The 20,048-nt window shown below is 39.8% G+C and overlaps 2 protein-coding genes across 5 annotated transcripts in view; one reads left to right on the top strand and one right to left on the bottom strand.

The window, feature by feature from the left end:
* Positions 1-5,822, bottom strand: part of LOC146515786 (GTPase HRas) — a 17,473-nt gene extending 11,651 nt beyond the window's left edge. The window contains exon 1 of one of the 2 annotated variants that reach the window (XM_085164850.1): positions 5,528-5,822. The gene's annotated coding sequence lies outside the window, so the exon portion shown is untranslated. The remainder of the gene's footprint in view (positions 1-5,527) is intronic. The other variant, XM_085164849.1, reaches the window with a different exon arrangement.
* A 1,807-nt stretch (positions 5,823-7,629) lies between these two features.
* Positions 7,630-18,113, top strand: lrrc56 (leucine rich repeat containing 56). Of its 3 annotated transcripts, none has more exons than XM_085164842.1 (13): positions 7,630-7,765; positions 7,939-8,111; positions 8,547-8,634; positions 10,398-10,458; positions 12,439-12,535; positions 12,968-13,165; positions 14,350-14,518; positions 14,612-14,842; positions 15,043-15,110; positions 15,700-15,842; positions 17,065-17,270; positions 17,423-17,717; positions 17,876-18,113. In XM_085164842.1, the coding sequence occupies exons 2-13, from the start codon at positions 7,947-7,949 to the stop codon at positions 18,036-18,038; spliced, it is 1,884 nt and encodes a 627-aa protein (XP_085020968.1). In that variant the 5' UTR covers positions 7,630-7,765; positions 7,939-7,946; the 3' UTR covers positions 18,039-18,113. The 3 variants fall into 3 exon arrangements, with proteins under 3 accessions (XP_085020968.1, XP_085020969.1, XP_085020967.1); XM_085164843.1 differs by having other exon boundaries at positions 7,632-7,765; positions 12,439-12,469; positions 14,350-14,524; XM_085164841.1 differs by having other exon boundaries at positions 7,632-7,765; positions 14,350-14,524.
* Positions 18,114-20,048: the final 1,935 nt, after the last annotated feature.

Genomic DNA, 20,048 nt, shown 5'->3' with positions numbered 1-20,048 from the left:
CTCTTGTGCTTTGACTCCCAAGGGAATGAAAGTACAAGCAATAGCTGGGGTGAATCTTGAACTCTAACAGTATAAAGAGAGAAGTAACAGGTGGCCTGTCATAAACACAGCCCGTGGTCAGTTCAATAACCGGACAAGACACAGAATTTCAAAAGAAAATGAAACATATAAGGTAAATTTAGCTGTGGAGAGGAAAAAAAATAACAGACGTTCTATATTCGTCTCTGGGTGTGGTGTTGTATTAATAGAATCTGCATGCATCTCAGAAAGAAAAGTCCTGTTTGGGTTATTTGTGTCTGAGGCTGTATGTGCCTGTGCTGTTAGGACAAACTAAGATTAACCAAGACTGCAATAATGTTAATGATTGAGAGACAACCAGACTTGCTAAGTTGAGGACACAGTCATTCAACTGCTCTCATTCAATCACTGTGATACGCAAGCACACAAACGCACACACTCCTGCATCCCGTAAGCCACTGCTTCACCTTAATGGAACAGGTAGCTCTGAGCACCATCACCATTACTAACAACGACCTCCTTGTCAAAACACCCTCGCTGCTATAATTCTGAAACACAACAGGAAAGGAATTATACTGACCCCTCAAACTTGTGGTTAAACATTTAGCTTCCTTTTCCCTCAGTGTAAATAAATCAGCCTGGTACACAGTGCAGCCTGCCCTGGCTGGACTACAGACTCTGGTGGAGTAGCAGAGCCAGTCTAGCTCCTTAGAGCCCCCTCTAACTAAATAAACAGCAGCTGTGTGGCGAACAGAGACTTGTGTGGGGCAGGCAGACGCTGGAACACCTTTGGCTGCTGAGACTTCAGACAGGGCAAGGATCAACAATAATAGACTCATCGGCAGTTATTTCATGTTTAGTGTGGACACAAGATAAAATGTTCAACTATAGACAAGTCATTTAGATCAAAGATTTGATATGAAATCAGATCTCTGTATTGAATCGTATCTGTTATTAATCTCTGTCTCTCTTCCACAGCATGTCTTTTATCCTGTCTTCCTTCTCTCACCCCAACCGGTCGCAGCAGATGGCCGCCCCTCCCTGAGCCTGGTTCTGCCGGAGGTTTCTTCCTGTTAAAAGGGAGTTTTTCCTTCCCACTGTCGCCAAAGTGTTTGCTCATAGGGGGTCATATGATTGTTGGGCTTTTCTCTGTATCTATGAAGCGCCTTGAGGCGACATTTGTTGTGATTTGGCGCTATATAAATAAAATTGAATTGAATTGAATATGACTTCACTTCACTAAAAGACAGGATGACCAATATGCCATCATACAGGATGAAACACTTGATGACTAAAACTGAAGACTCAACCATACTGTTGGTCAGCTGTTCCACGTATTCGCTCTGTTTTGTCATATCTAAACATTATTGTTAATCATAGGGGTGGGGGAAAAATCGATACTGTGTAGTATCGTGATATTTTGTTTGCTAATAATGTATCGATACAGGGACAGCAGAAATCGATATTTTGTTACAAAAAAGGTTTTTGTGCTCTGACTTCAGAGCATGTTGATCCTTTTTCTGAGCAAGAATCCTGACATTCCTTCACTGTCCAAATGTGACAGTTTACTTATTTTAATTTAAGACATGTTTTATTTTAATTAAGTTTAAAACTTTTTTATTTAATGTAAAATTATATTTTGTTTTAATTTACTTTCAAATTCTTCAGTTGCTGAAGGGGCTGCATAGTTTTCATAAATTGCATAGTTCAGAATAGCTATAATTGTACCAGATGGTTGCATTCAGTTAAGTTGGACTAGACTGTAATACAAACCGTTCAGTTTGTCAACAATAAAACTGAAATGAGAGAAAGACTGAGTGCGAGACTTTGATATTAGATAAAATGAATATTGATAAAGTTTACCTTTATGTACAGAATCTGAATATCGCAAAATATTTTTAAAAATTGCAATAATATCGTATCGTGCGTTAAGTATCGTGATAATATCGTATCGTGGGATGTATGGTGATTCCCACCTCTAGTTAATCAGAGATTGATTAGATGCCACAAGCCTCACTGGTGAGCACTTGTGCATCTTATCTTCACTTGCTGCCTCACAATTAACAATAAAAACACTGTTTTTCACAGAATTGGATTCTATTTGTGGCAGTAGCGGCCTGGTCAGTTAGCCAGTAGGGAAACTCAAGCCTGAAAGAGCTAGATGGGGTCACAGCACTAAAACTGTTGAAATAAGAGAAGCTAAATCCTTCCGGGTTGAGATTTTTTTCGAAAAGATGAAATGTTGCCAAAGCCTATGAGAGATTCACACAGAAATATGCATGAAATGCCTCCTTTTTACCCGATATTCATCAATATGGCAGTGATAACTCGTGCGCTGAACTGATTAGTATGAAGAATGTAGGCCAAACAAAAACAAAAAAAGATTGATAGCTACATTATCGAATACAGCATCATACACAGTTCTTCAACATTTAACACACATGGTTACAGCATTTTTTCTACATAACCAGATCTCTAGTGTACATCTGCCAAGCCAGTGATATTTACAGCCTAAAAAAAATGCAAATTCAACACATCCATGCATCGCTACTGGGAGTTCAGAGGAGGGAAAGCAGACAGTCGTCTTCTCTCAAACTAGGCCATGTCAGCTGCTGATTAATAATCCACATATACATATGGAGATGAATAGCAAAATCAGTCACTGACACAGACAGTGCTGCGTTTCTACAGCCACTTGTTGTCAGGAGGGGCTCATACTGAGCGGGTCTTTGTGTAGATAGAGAGGAAAGACGAGGACACAGCCTCTGGAGGTCAAAATCATTAGTACTTACATCAATTTCATCCACACTCAGGGACTAAGCAAAAGAGCGTTTTGTCTGAGCTCTTCTCTCCTCTACACACAGATGGGTATGTTGGGTATAGCTGTATCAAACACAATATATCCCCATCTTCTCCTCTGCAATCCCGAGTGGAGTTGCTCTCAGCATATGGTTAAACTCTGCTGCCCTTATTTGCACACATGTAAAAACTTGCATTCATGATGTGGCAATTGTCTGTGTCCTTTTTACACACGGTGTACATGTGACCAAAGTAATTATCCTACAGCAGGGTGACTTTTGTTAGTCATTCAACAAAAAACAGTAATGAATCTGCCACAGCTGTCACACAGGCCGCACCTATCTCATTCCAAAGTTCCCAAAACCTTTGTAGAGCAGCTCTCTAATATGATCAAGGGCCACTATTTAGCATGTTTGAGTTTAGGGTTATTTATAGTGCACCACCACCGGTCTGAAATTAACAGTGCATTTTGAAACCCTAGAGCCTCGCCTGGACCAAAAGGATAATCTTACATGACAGCTTACGGAGGGTGCAAGCAAAGAGCAGCAATTCAGATGGTAGCAGGAGAGTTCATTGGCAAGGGGGTGAGAAGACTGTTCTCTATATATGCCAAGGGCATGACAAACACAGAAGAGAAGAGTCTAGCAAGAAAGTGAAAAATACTAAACATAATGAAAATCCTCCAAGCCAAACTTCATTGCATCTTTTTCATCTTCTCAACACACGTGACACAAGGAGCTAGGTACATGGATGACTGTCTTCCTCAACATGCACTCTGGTCTCCATTTAAGTGCTTAATTGGTTAAAGGATCCATACTGGCAGAGCCACAAGCCCACTGCAGAGATAATAGATTTTTAATGGAGCTATGATGGTAAGGAGACCCTCTCAAGGGAGGTGTCACGGTCGAATACGGAGACTCCGAGACCCATCCTAAAGTCTCGATAACCACCCCACCCTCCCTCTGCTTTCCAGTGACATCATTCTTCTAAACAGCATCCAAAACACTAAGTGTTTTCCACCAGCTTAGGAATGAAGCGCTATTCTGCTCTCAGGCCAGTGAAACACAATTACGTGAAGACATTGGTTCAGATTTTATGAAGTTGCTAGGAGGGTCAAACTGACTACAACATAGGTAAAAAAAACAGGATTTACTCTTTTCTCTAGAATTTAACACGAAGCTGAATTTGGTTCTTTTATTAAACCATTTCTTTCCAAATTTCTAAATGTTTCACTATCTAAAGAGGCCTTTTTGCTGTTCTGAAAGCCACTAGCCTCTAGTGACCTTTTCCCTACTAGGTCATCCTTTTAGTTTGTAGGACAGGGTGACACAGTGGAGGCAGCAGCAGAGATAAAAAGAGTGGCTGACCTCCACACAAAAGCCTGCCGGTTGGAGGAGCTACAAGGGTTATCATTAGACACCTAACACCCCCAAAACTCTAAATGTGGGCTCTGGGTAAATCTCAATGAGTTGTTGTAGTTCATGAAACAATGTGAAAGCAAAGAAAGCATCGTCTGGGTCACATAAAAACACCTAATGTCCATTCAACATCCCCCCCCCCACACACACATCAATACTGAAACCCAGCAGGGAGCGGTGTTATTCGTAAAATCTTGGTTTTTAGAGTCACACTTACTGCTTGGCTGCATAAAAAAGCTTCAAAGAAAAAACGAAGACACATTGACCTCACACCTCAATCACTGGACCACCTCCAACTGTTTTCCAGCTGACTTGCCAAAACGCTACAGACACCAACACCAATATTTACTCACACGGAATCGCTGCAAAGCCTCCTTCTCGTAGTCATATAGACTGATGCACATTCACTTGCATGATTATGACTTTCACAGAAGATGCTGTGGTCAGCGAATGTGACGATGTGGCGGATTAAAAAAAAGAAACCGTATAACAGAAAGCCCCAAGAAAAACACATGAGGGAAACACTTTCTGTTGTATTGCCTAAGAGGGCACTCATTCAAATGTTTGATACTACTTTGAATGCTGAATGCATTTAATTGTTTACTGTCCAGGAGCTTCTATGGCCATTCGCTGAGTGTTTAGTGCTGTCTTTGTAAATCTCTTTCACCTTACTAGCCATTTTTGATCAGATACGAGACTTGAAATGATCATCTTTGTGAATGCCTTGTAATGGAATCTCACTTCCGCAGTGATAGCTTTTATTCACTGTGACGGGGCGTCACCCTAGTTGTCTCTGACGCCACTATCGAGACCAGCAACCTCACAGCCTGCTCCAGTCTTTTCCTTATACAATACAAAAGACGGAGGTACATTAGCATCTATTGCAATGGCACTTGCAAATGTCTTCGGTTTCTCTTTCAAAGTGAGGTAAAGCGGGGGGGAAATCCTGGATGGTCATGTTATCCCTTTATGACCAAGTTTTAACACCCAAACTCAAGGAAGACCGCTTACCAGAAAATATATAATTGGCTTAAAACAGTCAGGGGCTGGGAGGAAAAATCATCCTATGTAGGCAGGGTAGAAAGAAGGCTGAGTTCTAAGCAGGATAATGTTCAAGCTCGCCGGGCGTGAATTAAAAAATGTTATGATAGCTAGCTAACCTGTTTTTCTGTAAGGACCGCAATCTCCAGCGGTGCCCAAAACACTGAAAGCACTTAAGAGAGGACATATTTCTCGGTGAGGGGGAAAAAACCGACATTTTTCGTAAGCAAAGATGTGTACAGTATACTTACAACAAGCAGAGGTCTATTGGCGACAGGAGCGGCGTTTCTACCGGAGAGGAAGAAGAAAATCTTTCAATTGTTTTGCTTCTCCGCTGAAATCGGAAAAAAGCCACAAAATATTCCGAGTCTCTTTCCCCGTTTCTTCAGGTATTTGCGTCCTATTCACTGTAAGAAACTGTGTAATTTTAAGTAGCTAAACTGCACCAAGGCATTCATTGGTCCTGGGTCTTATAATGTGCCCGCGTTGAACAATGTGCTTCCCAGAGAGAGCGGAGGGGATGAGGAGAGTAGTGCCCACGCCCAGCTCTATCAAACATAGATCCGCCCCGGTTACCAAGCATGTTACCGTGGCGTTCTAGTGCTGTCGGATTTTTAGCAACTCCACTGTGAAGGCCACTGGACCTACACATTTAAACGCTAAATCCGAGTATTTTAAGGGGCACGTAAATCTGAATTCATGCAAAAACCTGAAAGTCATGAATGGCAACTTAATTCGTTTGACAAACAGGAACGCTGTCCTTTTTTAAAATGACTATTATCCATCTCTACCCAGCATAACCTTTCGCCACCCAAACAGATGACTAGCAGTGTTTTGGTTGAGAATATCCAAAGTTTAAAAACAAATCACCAAAACTTCCCAGACATTATGATTTTTTTTCCTATGTGATGACTCAAGGTTGGGAACCGGTGATAGATATAAAGGTAATGTCGAAATTATGTGGTAGGGGAGAGCAGGCGTGATTGTAACACTTTTTGTTTCAGTAGTTACAACTCAGTAGGATGTAATTTTGAAACAAAATACCGTTATTGGTCCACTCCAAGTAATAATGTTTCTAACCTCTTCGTATTCAATTTCACAGATTAATTATTCATGATTGTTGATTTTTTTTTTTTAATTGTATGGTTTTTTTTTTTTCATATTATTGTGTTCCAGGTGCTGGGTTTTTTTTATTCCATGCAAGTGCAACAGTTGCCCACTCATTGTGGTTTTATGCTTGTGCTCTGATCCTTTCTGTAAATTTCCCCCCTCCTGATCCAGACTTTCTTAATTTTTTTAAGCAATAGTTCTCTAGTCTTTCTGACGGTTTCAACAATTTTCTTTGGACACTGACTGATTTTTTTGTGCTCACTTTGTAGCCCAGTCCATGTGCTTGACCAAGGCTGAGGACTTGTTGTAGACATAACCCAAATGCTTTTGAGGAATATTTTTTTTGTTCAACCACTCACTAACACTGACTGTATGAATCATTCAAGTATAAGAAATGTACCTCACTCGAGGCATGAATCAGCATTGTGTCTAAACATAATTTAAATTGGTATTTTTAGGCTCTTTGTTACTAGCATCATTTTCTTTAGTTGTATGTATGAAAAATGTCAAAGATAACACATGTTTAGCGCAGTGTTTGATGTTTCCCAAAGAACTGTTTGCTGAAAACTTGGAAAATCGTTAATACTGTGCAGTGTGCCCCTAAAAAAATCTGGACAATCTGGGCCAGTGGAGGACATTAAAAGATGTGACAGGCATAAAACGTTTTACAGCTAATCAACAGAAAGAAAGACCCGACAGAGATGGGGACCTAGGAGATGTATCTTGTCCTTCAGTTGAGCAATCTACTGTTTGCTGAATCTTCATCAGAAATGTCCTCAGTGGCTGTCATGAAGGGAAACAGGGGAAAAAAAGGTTGGAGTATGCCAAATTACACAAGAACTGGGCTGAAAATCAATGGAAACAGATCTTATGTTGAGATGAAACGACTTATTATTATTATGAATGTAGAAAGGTTCTGTTAGATTTTGATCCACTAAATCGTCTGATTGGGAACAGCTTCATTTTTCAGCATTCTGATGATCCCAAACAGACTGCTAGTGCACACAAAAAAAATATTTAAATAAAAAAGAAAGGCACAAGAAAACGTTATCAGTCCTGGATTGATCTCATCAATATCGACAGGATATTATCCAGTAACTACTGGATAATAGTCCAGTAACTACTGGATAATAGATTAGATGAGTGCCAACCATAAGAAATACCGGAGTGTACTACATATCCCAGGGAGCCACGGGTCTAACTGGGTCTAACTGCACAAACTGACCCCAGAGCCGCAGCGGCTCTGGGGTCAGTTTGTGCCGTATCCAGGAAGTCGCCTGTGGTTGCCAAGGAAACTTTTGCTTGCGAGCCCTCAGTTGTAGGTTTGAATGTAAATGTATAGACTATCTAGTGACACAGACGGGAAAATTCCGCAAAAGGTGATATATATATTCTTATTATAGATATAATATTATATTTCCGTATACACCAGCATGTAGCTAGGTTACATGCTGCTTTATTTAGCGCTACTGCACTGCTCACTGCTTCCCGTTTGTTTCACAAGCCGTTTTGGTGTTTTCAATATAACTTTACGATTGTTTATTTTATACAGCGTGAGGCATGAGTTACTGTCTTGGGTCTGTGCCCCACGGGGTCAGGCCTGGTACAGCACGGGTCCTGGTGACTGAGCTGAGTGGTTCAGGCTCCATCAACCCAACTCCTGCAAGTAAACCCTGTGAGGACTCTGAAACACCAGTGGAATTTTATCTCTCCCCGGAGAAGTTGGTAGGTACCTTTAAATACAGTTAGTATTTATCACCGTTATAAACCTCTTATCATGTTGTTTATACGAATATAATATACTATATATATATAATATACTAGTGAAAGCATTTAGTTAGTTTAGCATAATTCTAAATTGACAATAGCAAATGTTAGCATCTGGATAACATCTACCATATACATCTTGCCTGTATTATAATGCCTATTTTACTGAAATAATTCCGTTAGTGTTGTCTCTTATACTAATTAAAATCCTCTTTGATTTTTGCTTAAAAAGATTATGTTGGAAACTGAAATTGGGCCAAAAAAAATTCTTCAAAGATTTTACATCAAATCAAAGTCATGTTTGTTAATTGTAGCTACAGAATGATACAAACTACATAAAGTAAAGAGACAGTGCCCTTCTGCCCAGGTCAGCTTCTTATTCTCCTCCTACAGAAATTGCTGTGTGGCACACAAGACCTCTCTAATGTGACCTCACTGGAGATCTTTGTAGACACTCAAGAAAACACACTTGGTAACTTTGGTAAGACATATAACATGTCACTCATTAAATACAGTACTGTGCACTGTGCAAGTCTTGAGTCACCCTTCATTCAGTTATATTTTGCAAGAAATATTTGAAATAAGTGCAGTGATTCATTGAAGTATGTGCAAATATACACAAATATACACCATAATCAGCGTTTGTAATAATCTAACAAGATTTGGTCTACCAAAGTCAGTATTTAGCATGACCACTTTTATTCTTCAACACAGTCTCAACTCTCTTACGCAAGCTTTCTTGTCATTTCTTTAAGTAGTCTTCAGGGTTCTAGAAGGACATTTCAAAGCTCTTCTTGGGAGTTTGGCTGCCTTTTGTTCTGTTCTCAGTCAACACGATCCCACACTGCTTAGGTAATGTTGAAGTCTGTGTTCTGGAGAGGCCATGGCATGTTTTTCTATCCAGGTATGCTTTTACAGCAGTGGCATGTTTGGGATCATTAGCATGCTTAAACATGAAGTCGTTGCAAATACAACACTTTCCAGATTGTGATCAAAATTGAACCATGTTGGTCTATCACTGGCTTAAATGCAGCTCCAAACCATGACACTGTGTTTTACAGATGTCTGTAGACATTCACTGTTCTACCTCTCTCTTGACCTTCTCCATACATATTGATGATGACTTGAACCAAAAATGTCCAATTTGTATTTATCACTCCATAAAATCTGTTGCCACTACTTTTTTAGTCCAGTTTTTTGTGTAATTTTGTTGGATTTTATTTCTAATTTCTTAAATACATGACTTGTTGATACTGTTCCTCTGCTGTAGTTATTTTGCGGCTGTCAAACTGTGTTATCTTTTGTAGACTCAACTAAACAAATGAATTGTTACTGTGACAGGCAGCTTGTAAAAAAGTCCCTAAATATAGAATTTAAAATAGGTTCTTTTCTAAATTGTCTGTTGTGTAAGTTGTGTGCAGAAACAAAAGTAGTTCACCTCTTGAGTTAGGTACCTTTTTTAGTTGTTGAATGATTCATAGGTCAGTGTCAAGTAGTTTAACTAAGAAAATGATCAAGTACAAAGACTGTACTGAAAATAAGTAAAAAAGCAGCCAGTGTCCCAAGAAAAACTTCAGAAAGCCTAGGGACCTGTTGTTCAAGAATAATTAAATACAACAAAGTCTGGTTCCATGAAGACAAAATACAAACAAATGAGGAATAGCTCAAGACTTTTGCACAATACTGCAGCTGAATATGTAAAACAGTAAAACAATAGGTGTCTGTTTGTATGTGTACTTACTAGAACTCACTGTTAGTCAGCATCAGTGGTGTTATTGTTTTCTTTGTGTAGCCAAGGCTACAAAAAATACAGTAACTTTTATTTCATTTAAGTTCAGTTAAACTAACGAGCAATGAGAAACTGTTAACACAATTTACAGTAATGATTCATAACAGATACTTGTAATACTCACAACACAGAACGAGCAGACAGTCATAAATGTCCACACCTGATTACCTCACAGGTGTGCCAGCCATCATTAGATAATGGTAGGGGGATATATTTACTATGACTGAGCTTTGTCCTCAGAAAAAATCCTAGATTGTGTAAGGCATGACAAACACTGTCTGTACATGTATGAGTCATGTTTTACCTGCCACTTCAGGGACGCTTTCTTTTCCTTAAATGATGCTGAACATCTGATTAGCAAATAAATCAGGTGATAAGAATGAAACCATGTTAAAATGACACCAGTGTTACATGAAAATGAGAAAAATCGTTTTGTTTAACTCATTTTCTTGCAGGTGTCTACTTGCCTGGATTAGTGCAGCTAAAAATGAACAACAGCAGGATCCTGTCAGTAAGGTAAGTAAGACAAAAATACCATCTTTTTGTTTACTTCAAAGTTTGTATTCCTGAGAAACAAATTTACAAAGTAGTATAAATTATAGATTTCCAAGATGATACTGACGCATGCTTCTGGTCATTTTTATCTTATTTTATACATGTTTCCAAAATAGGAAAACCCACATATTTCCTTGAAGAGAAATAAATATAAGTTAACCCAGAACAGAAAAAAAACATAGTTTAGTGAATGCTGTCGTGGTTTACTCTGTCATTACAGGAAGTCAAAAATTATGAGCTTACCCAAAGAAGTATAGTATGGCTATAGTGACAAGGTTTTGAAATAGGGACTTCCAATATTTATGTGTGGAAGATGCTTGTTGCAACTTGTAAACCAGACACCATGGAGGTGAGACCTGTGTACAGGTTTAGAGATACACAGAGAACAGGTTAAACCACCTTTCTCACAATAGGATACAGAGGGGTTCAGGTACTATCAGATTTCAAAATCATGCATTTGATCCTCAGGAAGAGACAGGGAAAATCTAAAGTTTTTCCTAGCTTGTCCAGTGATCATAGCTACAGCTGTTTCATCAAAAGTATATTGAAGCAAAGCTACAAATAGTTGTCACAGTAAGTGAAATGGAGAGAATATTTTTTACCATTACTGTGCAAAAGTCTCGACCCATCTCTCATTACTTTATGTTTTGCTTCTCATGAGACAGATTTTCTTGTAAGTGGTCTATTTAAAAAAATTATAAACAATAGGTTATAAAGTGTTGCAAAGTTTTAATTTAGACATTGGCAGTTTTTCACTCATTTTCAATCCATCGCTTACACCTAACCATTTTCAGAGGAATTTGTTTTTGTTTGTTAAACAACTTAACATAGAAATATGAAATATGTATTATTCGAGCATAAAAAATGCACCCAACTGAAGGGATGAACGTGAATGTTGTGCACATAACAGAAAGTTTAGCGAAGGAAGAAGTTTTGTATCTGTAGGCGCTCTGTTAGTAGCAGTCTGTCACAAAAACATAATCCGTTCCCAGTTCTGTAGTTGTATCTATGAACAGATAATAAAAGATACCAAAAGATAACACAAGCAATAAAGTAATATATTTGAACCACCAATGTGATTCCCAAAGAGCTGTTAGCTGAAAACATGGCATATCTAAGCATGGTGGGCAGTGTGTCTTTAATTAAAATAAGGAAATTGGACAATGACGCAAGTGTTGTTTTGTTTATCTAATTATCTAATAATCAATATTTATGGAGGAGGACAGGAGAGATGTACAAGAGTTTGTGTCTACAGCCATCTGTAGAACACTGTGGAGGGCTCTGTCATGGTTTGGAGCTGCGTTTCAGCCAGTGGTGTTGGAAATCTCCCCAACACTGAAAGTGTTACGAGCACAGAAAAGTACCATCTACCTTGCAATGCCATCTGAAAATTGCTGGATTGACAATAGCTTCATGTTTCAACACGCCAGCGATCCCCAAACACACTGCCAATGCAATAACTGCAACACTGTCAGTCATGGATTGGCCTCCCCAGGTATAACAGACTGTATTTATGTTCATTTCAATAAATCCCTGCACCTAATTTTAATTTTTCCTAATAGAATATAATAAAATGAAGAGTACTCTGAGACCTTTGCACAGAACTGTACACAGAGAAAGATAGTGAACTGTCTGCTCCACCCCGAGAGCACCAGAGCAGAGCAGAGTCAGCCGGACATGCACTGGCTCTGATAGCATTTCCTGCTTTGGGTTGTGGGAGTTGTAGTGGAGTCGGTGTTGTAGTGTAAGGTACACTGACTGAAACTATTGTGGAAAGGTTCAGGCAGGGAGGAAAGCGGGAGACAGCGAACAGGACATAATTTTCACGAAGAGAAAGGAGCTGCAAGCTTCAGTAGCCAAGAAAGTATCCTTTTTTTAGCCATGATTATGTAACTCTCTTTCCTGCCTCTAAATCAAGTTTGTGTTATTTTGTCTCCCTAGAGACTTGGGAACCACCATCTCCCAACTGCAGGTGCTATGGATGTCTCGGTGCTGCCTACGAGACCTAGATGGGATTACTACTTTCTGTGCTGTTACGGTAGACTTTATAGGTTACAGGTGGCTTTGTAGGAACTATTCAGGAGCTTGGTAGCTTCTTTCTTTTCTCTTTTTGCAAAAGTTAAAAAAATGCGTGTACGGAACAAAAAAGAAATTGTGTCAAGGATTTTTGGATACATTTCAAATAGGCCTTCATACCTCAAACATTAATTTCCATTTGTCACGGTACCTGAGTGACCCATTTTTACCCAAATCATTTCCACGTTTTTGCGGCAAATACTGAACGTGCCTAGGTAGTAACATATGATTCAAGTAATTGAACTTCCGCTGTTTAAAACGTCCAACTGTCTGTGACATGGGACGATACCACAGTGTGACTTGGGTCCAACATGTTTTTTTTCTTTAGTGCATTTTCCTTCATTAATCACACATTTTCTACCACTCAACACATATTTCCTGTCCTTCTTCTCAGGAGCTGTACTTGTCCTATAACAACGTGTCAGACCTGAGTCAGGTTGGCATGCTGGAGAACCTGCAGCTGTTAGATCTGGAAGGGAATGACGTGGATGATTTAGTCCAGGTTCAGTATCTCAGTTTATGTAGCAAACTGGAGAGACTTACCCTGGAGGGAAACCCTGTCTGTTTACGCCCAAACCCTACATCAACTCAGGTATGAGTATTATGCGATGTGTTTGTCCTTTGTTGTTCAGACTTTAAGCGGATGCTCCTATTGTGATTAACATACCCAGTACATCTTGAAGCAACCGCTGTAGAGTGGTGCAATGCTCAGAGTGGCAGTCTGGCAAAAGATAAAATGAAACCAAGAATGGTTGCAGCTGAATAGAGCTTGAGCAAGGAGCTGGGCAGAGTTCCTGAAAAGGAAGTGTTGTATTCATCTGATGTTGTAAATGCCAACTTGCAAATGCAACTTGTGGTTCTAATCGTTCAACAGTCTCGCCTGTGCTGGCTGTCAGCCCCGAAGACAGATAATCTCTAACATGTAATCAGTTTGTGCTGAGACATGAGAGCATGTGTGCGATCGCAACTCTCTGTATGTGGGTCCTTAGCTCAACAGAAACACTCTGCTAGAGCAGGAGACATCAAAATACTTAAAAATAATTAGACATAACATACTGTTGAAATAGTATGTATGTAAACATCAATGCTTTGTTTTTATGTTGAGGAGCATTTTTTGGTTTCTGTGACAAAGCCTTAAACAGCTTATCATGGGCCAAGTCAGTGAAACTGATTATAGCTGGGTACACGGCAGAAGCTGCAGTGAGCTGAGTTTTTTGGGCCACTGTGAATGTGTTTATTTACACCCACCAGCAGAGCATTAATTAAGAAACTAGGGCAATGAGGAGAGATGCTGAGCTGAATATGCATTAGGCCCGTGCTTTGTAACGACTGAGGGGGTTCTTGGGTTTACTCCCTTGCCAAGTGATCACTCTTCTTGCGCTCTGTCTTTCTCTCACTTCCTCTTATTTAAAACGCATTCTCCTCCTCTTTTCTCTCATTTTCTTGCTTTTGTTTACAGGCCTCACACTCTCCTTTTCATTTTCTGCATCTGTGTGGTTTGGTGAAACCAAAGAGAGGCCAGCGATTCGCTGGCCTCTCTCTCGCTCTCTGCTCTCTTCCAGATGATAAAAGTCTAGAATTTATAGTGCAAGACTTTACAAACGCTAGTTGTTACGAGCTGGGATCAGCTTATGCTGTCTGGCACCCCCTATTTAAAAATACCACGTATTATTAAAAATGTCACTGTTGCAAAAAAAAAAGAATTTAAATGTGATCTTGAATCTCGTCGTACACCTTGGCTCTGTCATTTTCTCTTGTTTCGTTCCTCCTGCCCAGATGGCAGACTACAGTTACCGGGCAGCGGTGAGGGAGCTGGTCCCTCAGCTGCGTTACCTTGATGATGTAAAGGTGGAGGAGGACAGGCTTAGCTGCTGTACCACCATGGGAGAAGACTGGGACATTCTCAGAAACTCCATTAGAGATTCTAACTCCTCTTATCCTGCTGGTGATGGTGTGTGTGTGTACTGTTTTAAATCCATCAACATGGTCCAGATATTCAGATGACAATTTAACAAACACCTCACTTTTGTCTTTGCAGAGGAGACAACCGACAGTGTACGTCCTTACAGCCGACCCAGTTCAGCCACATGCCCTTCTCCCAGCTTCTCCGGTGTCTGGGCCATGTCATCGTCAGGCACCAGACCACACTCAGGCTCCAGACTCATGTCAGCGATCAGGCCTGGAGTTCTCTCCCCTTCTGGATCCAGACCTGGTTCTGCAGACTCAGATCTGGCAGTAGTGGAAGCTGAAACCAGCACTCTGACTCACAGTTAGGCACTCCTGTGGTCGATCTCATTAGTCTTAGTGTCATTTCCATTTTATTTTGATTAGCATTACTCTGTGCAGGTGAACTGTTGGAGCAGTAAAAACAATCTTTGCTCAACAGTGCCACCAAGAGGACTTAATTGTGCCATGAAACAATGACAGTTTCAAACACTGATGCCTGTTTTACTCTGTCAATTTTTGAAGGAGCAGGTAACATCGTCTTCTGTGGGAACCCAGTCCAGGCTATTCGAGCAAAGCGACAAAAGTTAAGGGTAAGTAGCAACAAAGTCCTGCGATGCAGTGGAGAAAATAGTTTGATCTCACTTAATAAATTATGAGATGAATCCATACACCACACGCTGTGATCCATATACATGAGTTATTTCTGTCTCGCTGTTCCCCATAAAACAGAGTCTTCATTGTCCACTAAGAGGAACAACAAGCTTTATGAGCTTTGACAGGCCATTATGAATGCCTGGCACCAGCAGCTCGTCTCTTTAATGCCATGTCAGTATAAAAAGAATCAGCTAATTATTATCAGGCAGACAAACAACCTGAGAGGACAAGCATAGTGAGGGGTGATGGAGATGTGAGAAGGGTTGTGTCAGAAGAAGTTGACAGACGGGGCTATCACTGTCACCACTCTCCGATCTGTTATAACTGGCATAAATACACCCCACCACTGTCACTCTGCATCTTATTTAGACATTTCTGTCTCATTCAATCTGCCCTTGCTGTGTTTGTTGTTCCTCACTGTTCTTGCTATTCATAATTAATATGCTCTTAGGGCTCTATTACTTTAAGTTTCCTACCATCATCTATTACCACTCATGCTTGTTGTGCCTCTCTACTGTCTGATAGACAGCACCCACCAGGTCTACTTTCACCCCCCGAGACTTTCCCATTCACGTACCAGAACACACATATGACCTCGAGGAGCCTGATCTGACAGAACGTGCTGATGTCTTTGCAGAGCTCAGAGCTTGGAGGGAACAGCATAGCAGGTATTACATGCTGAATTACTTTTTTTAAAAACACATACATGTAAAAATTACAGTTTTTTACAGCCGCTAGGACACATTTCTCAATACTTAGGTCACTTTTGCAAAACTCTTCACACAATTCTCCTAACTGACCTTCAGCTTGGCAAAGCAGTTCATTTCACATTCAAAATGCACTACAACTACCAAAACACTTTATTCAGGTCTCAAATAAACTCATTCTTCCAGAACACTAGCAAAGGTTGACAGCCGACAAACACACTTTGTCACCCACAAAACAATGACCTAAAAAAACACTAACAACATGTAGCATTACACAGTGTTTTCTTGTGTAAAACAAAGACACATCTCTGTTTATAATTTCAATATATGTTACTGGAATGAATCAGACATCATGCAGAATTCGTTAATATTTGTTTATGTTTTTTTATTTTTTTGCACTAAGTAATCCCAAAATACAAGAATTTGTATACACACCATCCACTGATACACATACAATAGTAATGCTAATCTACTCGGTCTTCTCCATTTGGCCACAGGTTCTCATCCACATCACATCTTATGTCATCTAGGGCAATACACCGAGGAAAGAATAGAGTAACACCTGTGTAGATGTTCATCTAAAATGAGAATCAACTGTGGCTGGTTAAACTGCATTTTTAGATTTAAAATATGTTTCAATAAAATATTGCTGTTGAATTTTGCTGTCTTATTCAGTTTTGCATTATGTTATTATTTTGACCATAAGTTTAACAGTTTTGAAAACAGTATGTAAGTACATGCAAAATGTCCTGTACGTACAAAGATTTTTGGCAGTTGTTGTGTCTGAGTGAGAAAATAATTCATGAAATTTGAGAGATGTAGTCATTGAATGCATTTTGTGCCAAAACAATGATAACTGATCCTCAGTTTAGCCCACATAGACTTCTGTTGTGCTCACTGTGTGAGGAGTTTTGCAAAAGTGACCTAAGTATTGAGTGTCCTAGCGTCTGTAAAAAACTGTAATAAAAGCTACATTTTAATCTATATCTTGCCATTACTGGCCATGCAATAGATTAATTGCATATTAAAACAGTTGTCCATTTGAATACCATCAGAGGGCTTTGGAGGATTTCACAAATACGAAGCCTCTTCATAGCCAGTTAAAATTGCAGAAGCTGTCGATGTGGCTATGTCTGAAGACTTGTATGCACATAAAACTAAATATCATCATCCTTTGTTTCAGACGTCTTGAGGCCATAGCGAAAGACAGACTGCCACAAATCTTGTCCATTCAGCACTCTGATGATGAAGAAGCCCGTTGTGATGAGGAAGAAGATGGCTGTGGTGCTATGAGGAGTGACAGCAGTAATGAAGAACATGAAGAGGAGAAAAAGTGTGACAACCAAGATGCAGCCTCACTAGATTTCTCTTTCCAGTCTCTTTCCCCAGGTGAGAACTTTGTGAAGTTATTTATAACTTCACAAATTATAAATAAGGCTGTACAGAATAAAAGCAGTAATTGTAATGTCTGATCTTTTTGTAATGTACGGAGAATAATAACTGAATTATTTCAATTATTCTTATTGTTTGTTTGTTTTTAGATCTGCTTCCCAGAAAAAACTTACCCTCAGATATGGCTCGACTGTCGCTGGCCCCCAAAACCGCAGTGTCCCCTTCTCCTCCTCCTGATTTGAAACCGCAAGGGATCCGTGCACGGAGGCTTCACCTTAGCCGGGCCAGACCACAATATTTACCTGAATTCAGCAGCGCCTTTGAAATATGTAGGACTTCAGGAGATACAGACCTGCAAATGAGTGTGCCTCCAATGACTCTGCCTGCACCCATACCGCACCCACCTCCAACAGCTGCCCCAAGTGAACGGCTGAAGCATTCACGGTATGTCATTACTAAAAAGTATCTTTATATTTAAATAGTCACATTTGAAACAACACATTTTGTTGTAAAATGTTTAGTTGAGTTTTGTAAATCAGTGACATCACCATATTGTGATCTCAACTTGGTCATGGACATTAAAAAAGATCTCTATCTTTTAGTGTGAAGATGGACTCTGGTGAGCAGCCAGGCCAGAAGTGTGAGATATCCAAAATCCTCAAGAGACCAGCAATAACTCGCCCTCACACAGCCAGGGCAGCTTTACAGAAACATCACCAGCACCACATACACCAGTCCTGCAGAGGGAGCTCACAGCCAGATTGACTGTTGACCGTCCCCTGCCAGTATGACTGCTCTTAACTGCTCCATTAAATGGGGTCTTTCCCCTTTTTCAACTCATCACTCAGCCGTATATTGATTTATCGTAGTTTACACCATCGTTTCTTTTTCTGTTTTTTAAGAACTGAAGATACTGTTGTTGTTCACCAGTTCAACGGCATCCAGTGCTCACGAAGCTCACAGCGCAACAGTAGTTGGATATTTTCCTTTACTGAGACAAAACCTCTCACACCACAGAACTGCTCTTAAATAGACTAAAATATCGAAGAGACCATAAGTGCACATCTCAGGATGCTCTATAGAATTTTTACAAATGCAGCCCTGTGCTGTTTTAGCTGGGAAGATGTAAAATGTGAACTTCCACAAAGACTACCTGCAGTGATGGTAAAGTTCCTGATGTTCAATGTGTAATAGTCTCATATTGTCACTTGAGGGCACTGTGTGTAAATGTTAAATCAGAAAATGAATGCATTGCTTCAACCACGCTGAGCAAGCAATCCTTCAAACCTACCACCTTGACATGTGACATTCATTATTTTTTTGTCTGTTTGACTACACTTAAGGCTGGGGTTACCTCAAAGTGCATGCTATAGTATTTGCCATATAAATGTACAACATACAAGCATATTTCACATTTTACTCATACAGCAATGCTGTAATAGAATGAAAAAAAAAATCAAGTCCATGTAGAGTTTATATGTTTTAACTATGATATAACCTTTGTTTTCCAAGCGCTATGGAGAATTACCCATCGCCTGCACTGTGACGGTCAATCTCAGACTCATTTGTTCTGAGAAACAACTGGAACTAACAACACTGCATTTGTGGAAATGAGGGCCAGAGTGGCAGCCTAATTCCTTAGTGGCAAATTATGCCAGGACTAGTTTGTTTTGAAGCCGTCACAATAATTATAACATGGAACTTCATTTCAAGGAAACCCCGACAACCATCACAGTGATGTCTCCAAACTTGCCCCGTGTTTTGTACGAACACCTGACATAAGCACACACACACAGCAGGACACACAGGTTAGAGCGCACGTCCCATATTTGTGTCTGTCGTGCGTCACTTATGTCCACAGAAACAGGATGTAAATAAATGACTCAAAGTACAGAAAAAGAACAACAGGATAGTATTGCTAATACTTCTGACCACAGTGTTGGATTAAGAGATGTACATGCTCCTAAAGTAGGAATTTATGTATGTTTGAACATGTAATTGCCTACAGCCATCCAGCTGTTATGTAACACGTTAGTTCTTTTCTTATTTTCTAGCAGCACTTTCCATCAGGCAGCCACCCCATCTTTTCACATAACTGCTTTGTCTATAGGATTGTTTAATTTTCTCACTCCCTGTCAGGCTTTTGTAGCCACACTCGCATCACTCTGGTCTCTCTGTATTACATCTCAGGATGCAGGTAGAGGAGAATGGAATTAAATGCAACGCCTTTTATGGTGGGAAAGTGGGATGGTGTCCACCTACTCTGTCTGAGCAGTCTTGTAATTTATTCAAAAGGATCATTCTCCTAGCTTGTCAAGACTAGAGACGTAACCTGGCCTCTTCTTCACTCACTCAGTTATTACCAAATGTTGTCAGAACCATAAAGGTAACGTTTAGGGGTGGTAAACACTGTGGAAAAAACCCCAACAAGAAAATAATTAAATAATTTTGAAGTCCATTTTTTACGTAAAAGTAAAAAAAATAATCCAAAACCTATTTTATTCACAACAGAACATTGATAAATTAATATCCGATGTTTAAACTGAAAAATTTTATGATGTCACATTTCCAAAAAGTTGGAACAGGGCCTTGCTGACTGCTGTATAGCAGTCTTCCTTTTTAAAAACAACAATCTGCAAATGTCTGTAGACTGAGGAGACCCGTTACTAGATTTTTAGATGAGGAAAGTTTTTTTTTCCTATATAGAATTCTTGCTGCTCAACACTTTTGGATATTTCTGTTGGTTAAAGGTCTGGACTGCAGGCGGGCCATGCT

Source organism: Neolamprologus multifasciatus, chromosome 7 (genome assembly GCF_963576455.1).
Source record: "Neolamprologus multifasciatus chromosome 7, fNeoMul1.2, whole genome shotgun sequence".
NCBI lineage: Eukaryota > Metazoa > Chordata > Actinopteri > Cichliformes > Cichlidae > Neolamprologus > Neolamprologus multifasciatus.
The sequence above is the reverse complement of the archived record's forward strand: the minus strand, read 5'-3'. Positions and strand labels throughout refer to the sequence as shown.

Excerpts from the sequence above, each read along its gene's own strand:
- lrrc56 (XM_085164841.1), top strand. The coding sequence starts at position 7,947 with ATGAGTTACTGTCTTGGGTCTGTGCCCCACGGGGTCAGGCCTGGTACA. Across the intron at positions 14,843-15,042 it reads AACCAGCACTCTGACTCACA|GAGCAGGTAACATCGTCTTC; the intron begins GTTAGGCACTCC and ends CAATTTTTGAAG. Across the intron at positions 17,718-17,875 it reads GAACGGCTGAAGCATTCACG|TGTGAAGATGGACTCTGGTG; the intron begins GTATGTCATTAC and ends TCTATCTTTTAG.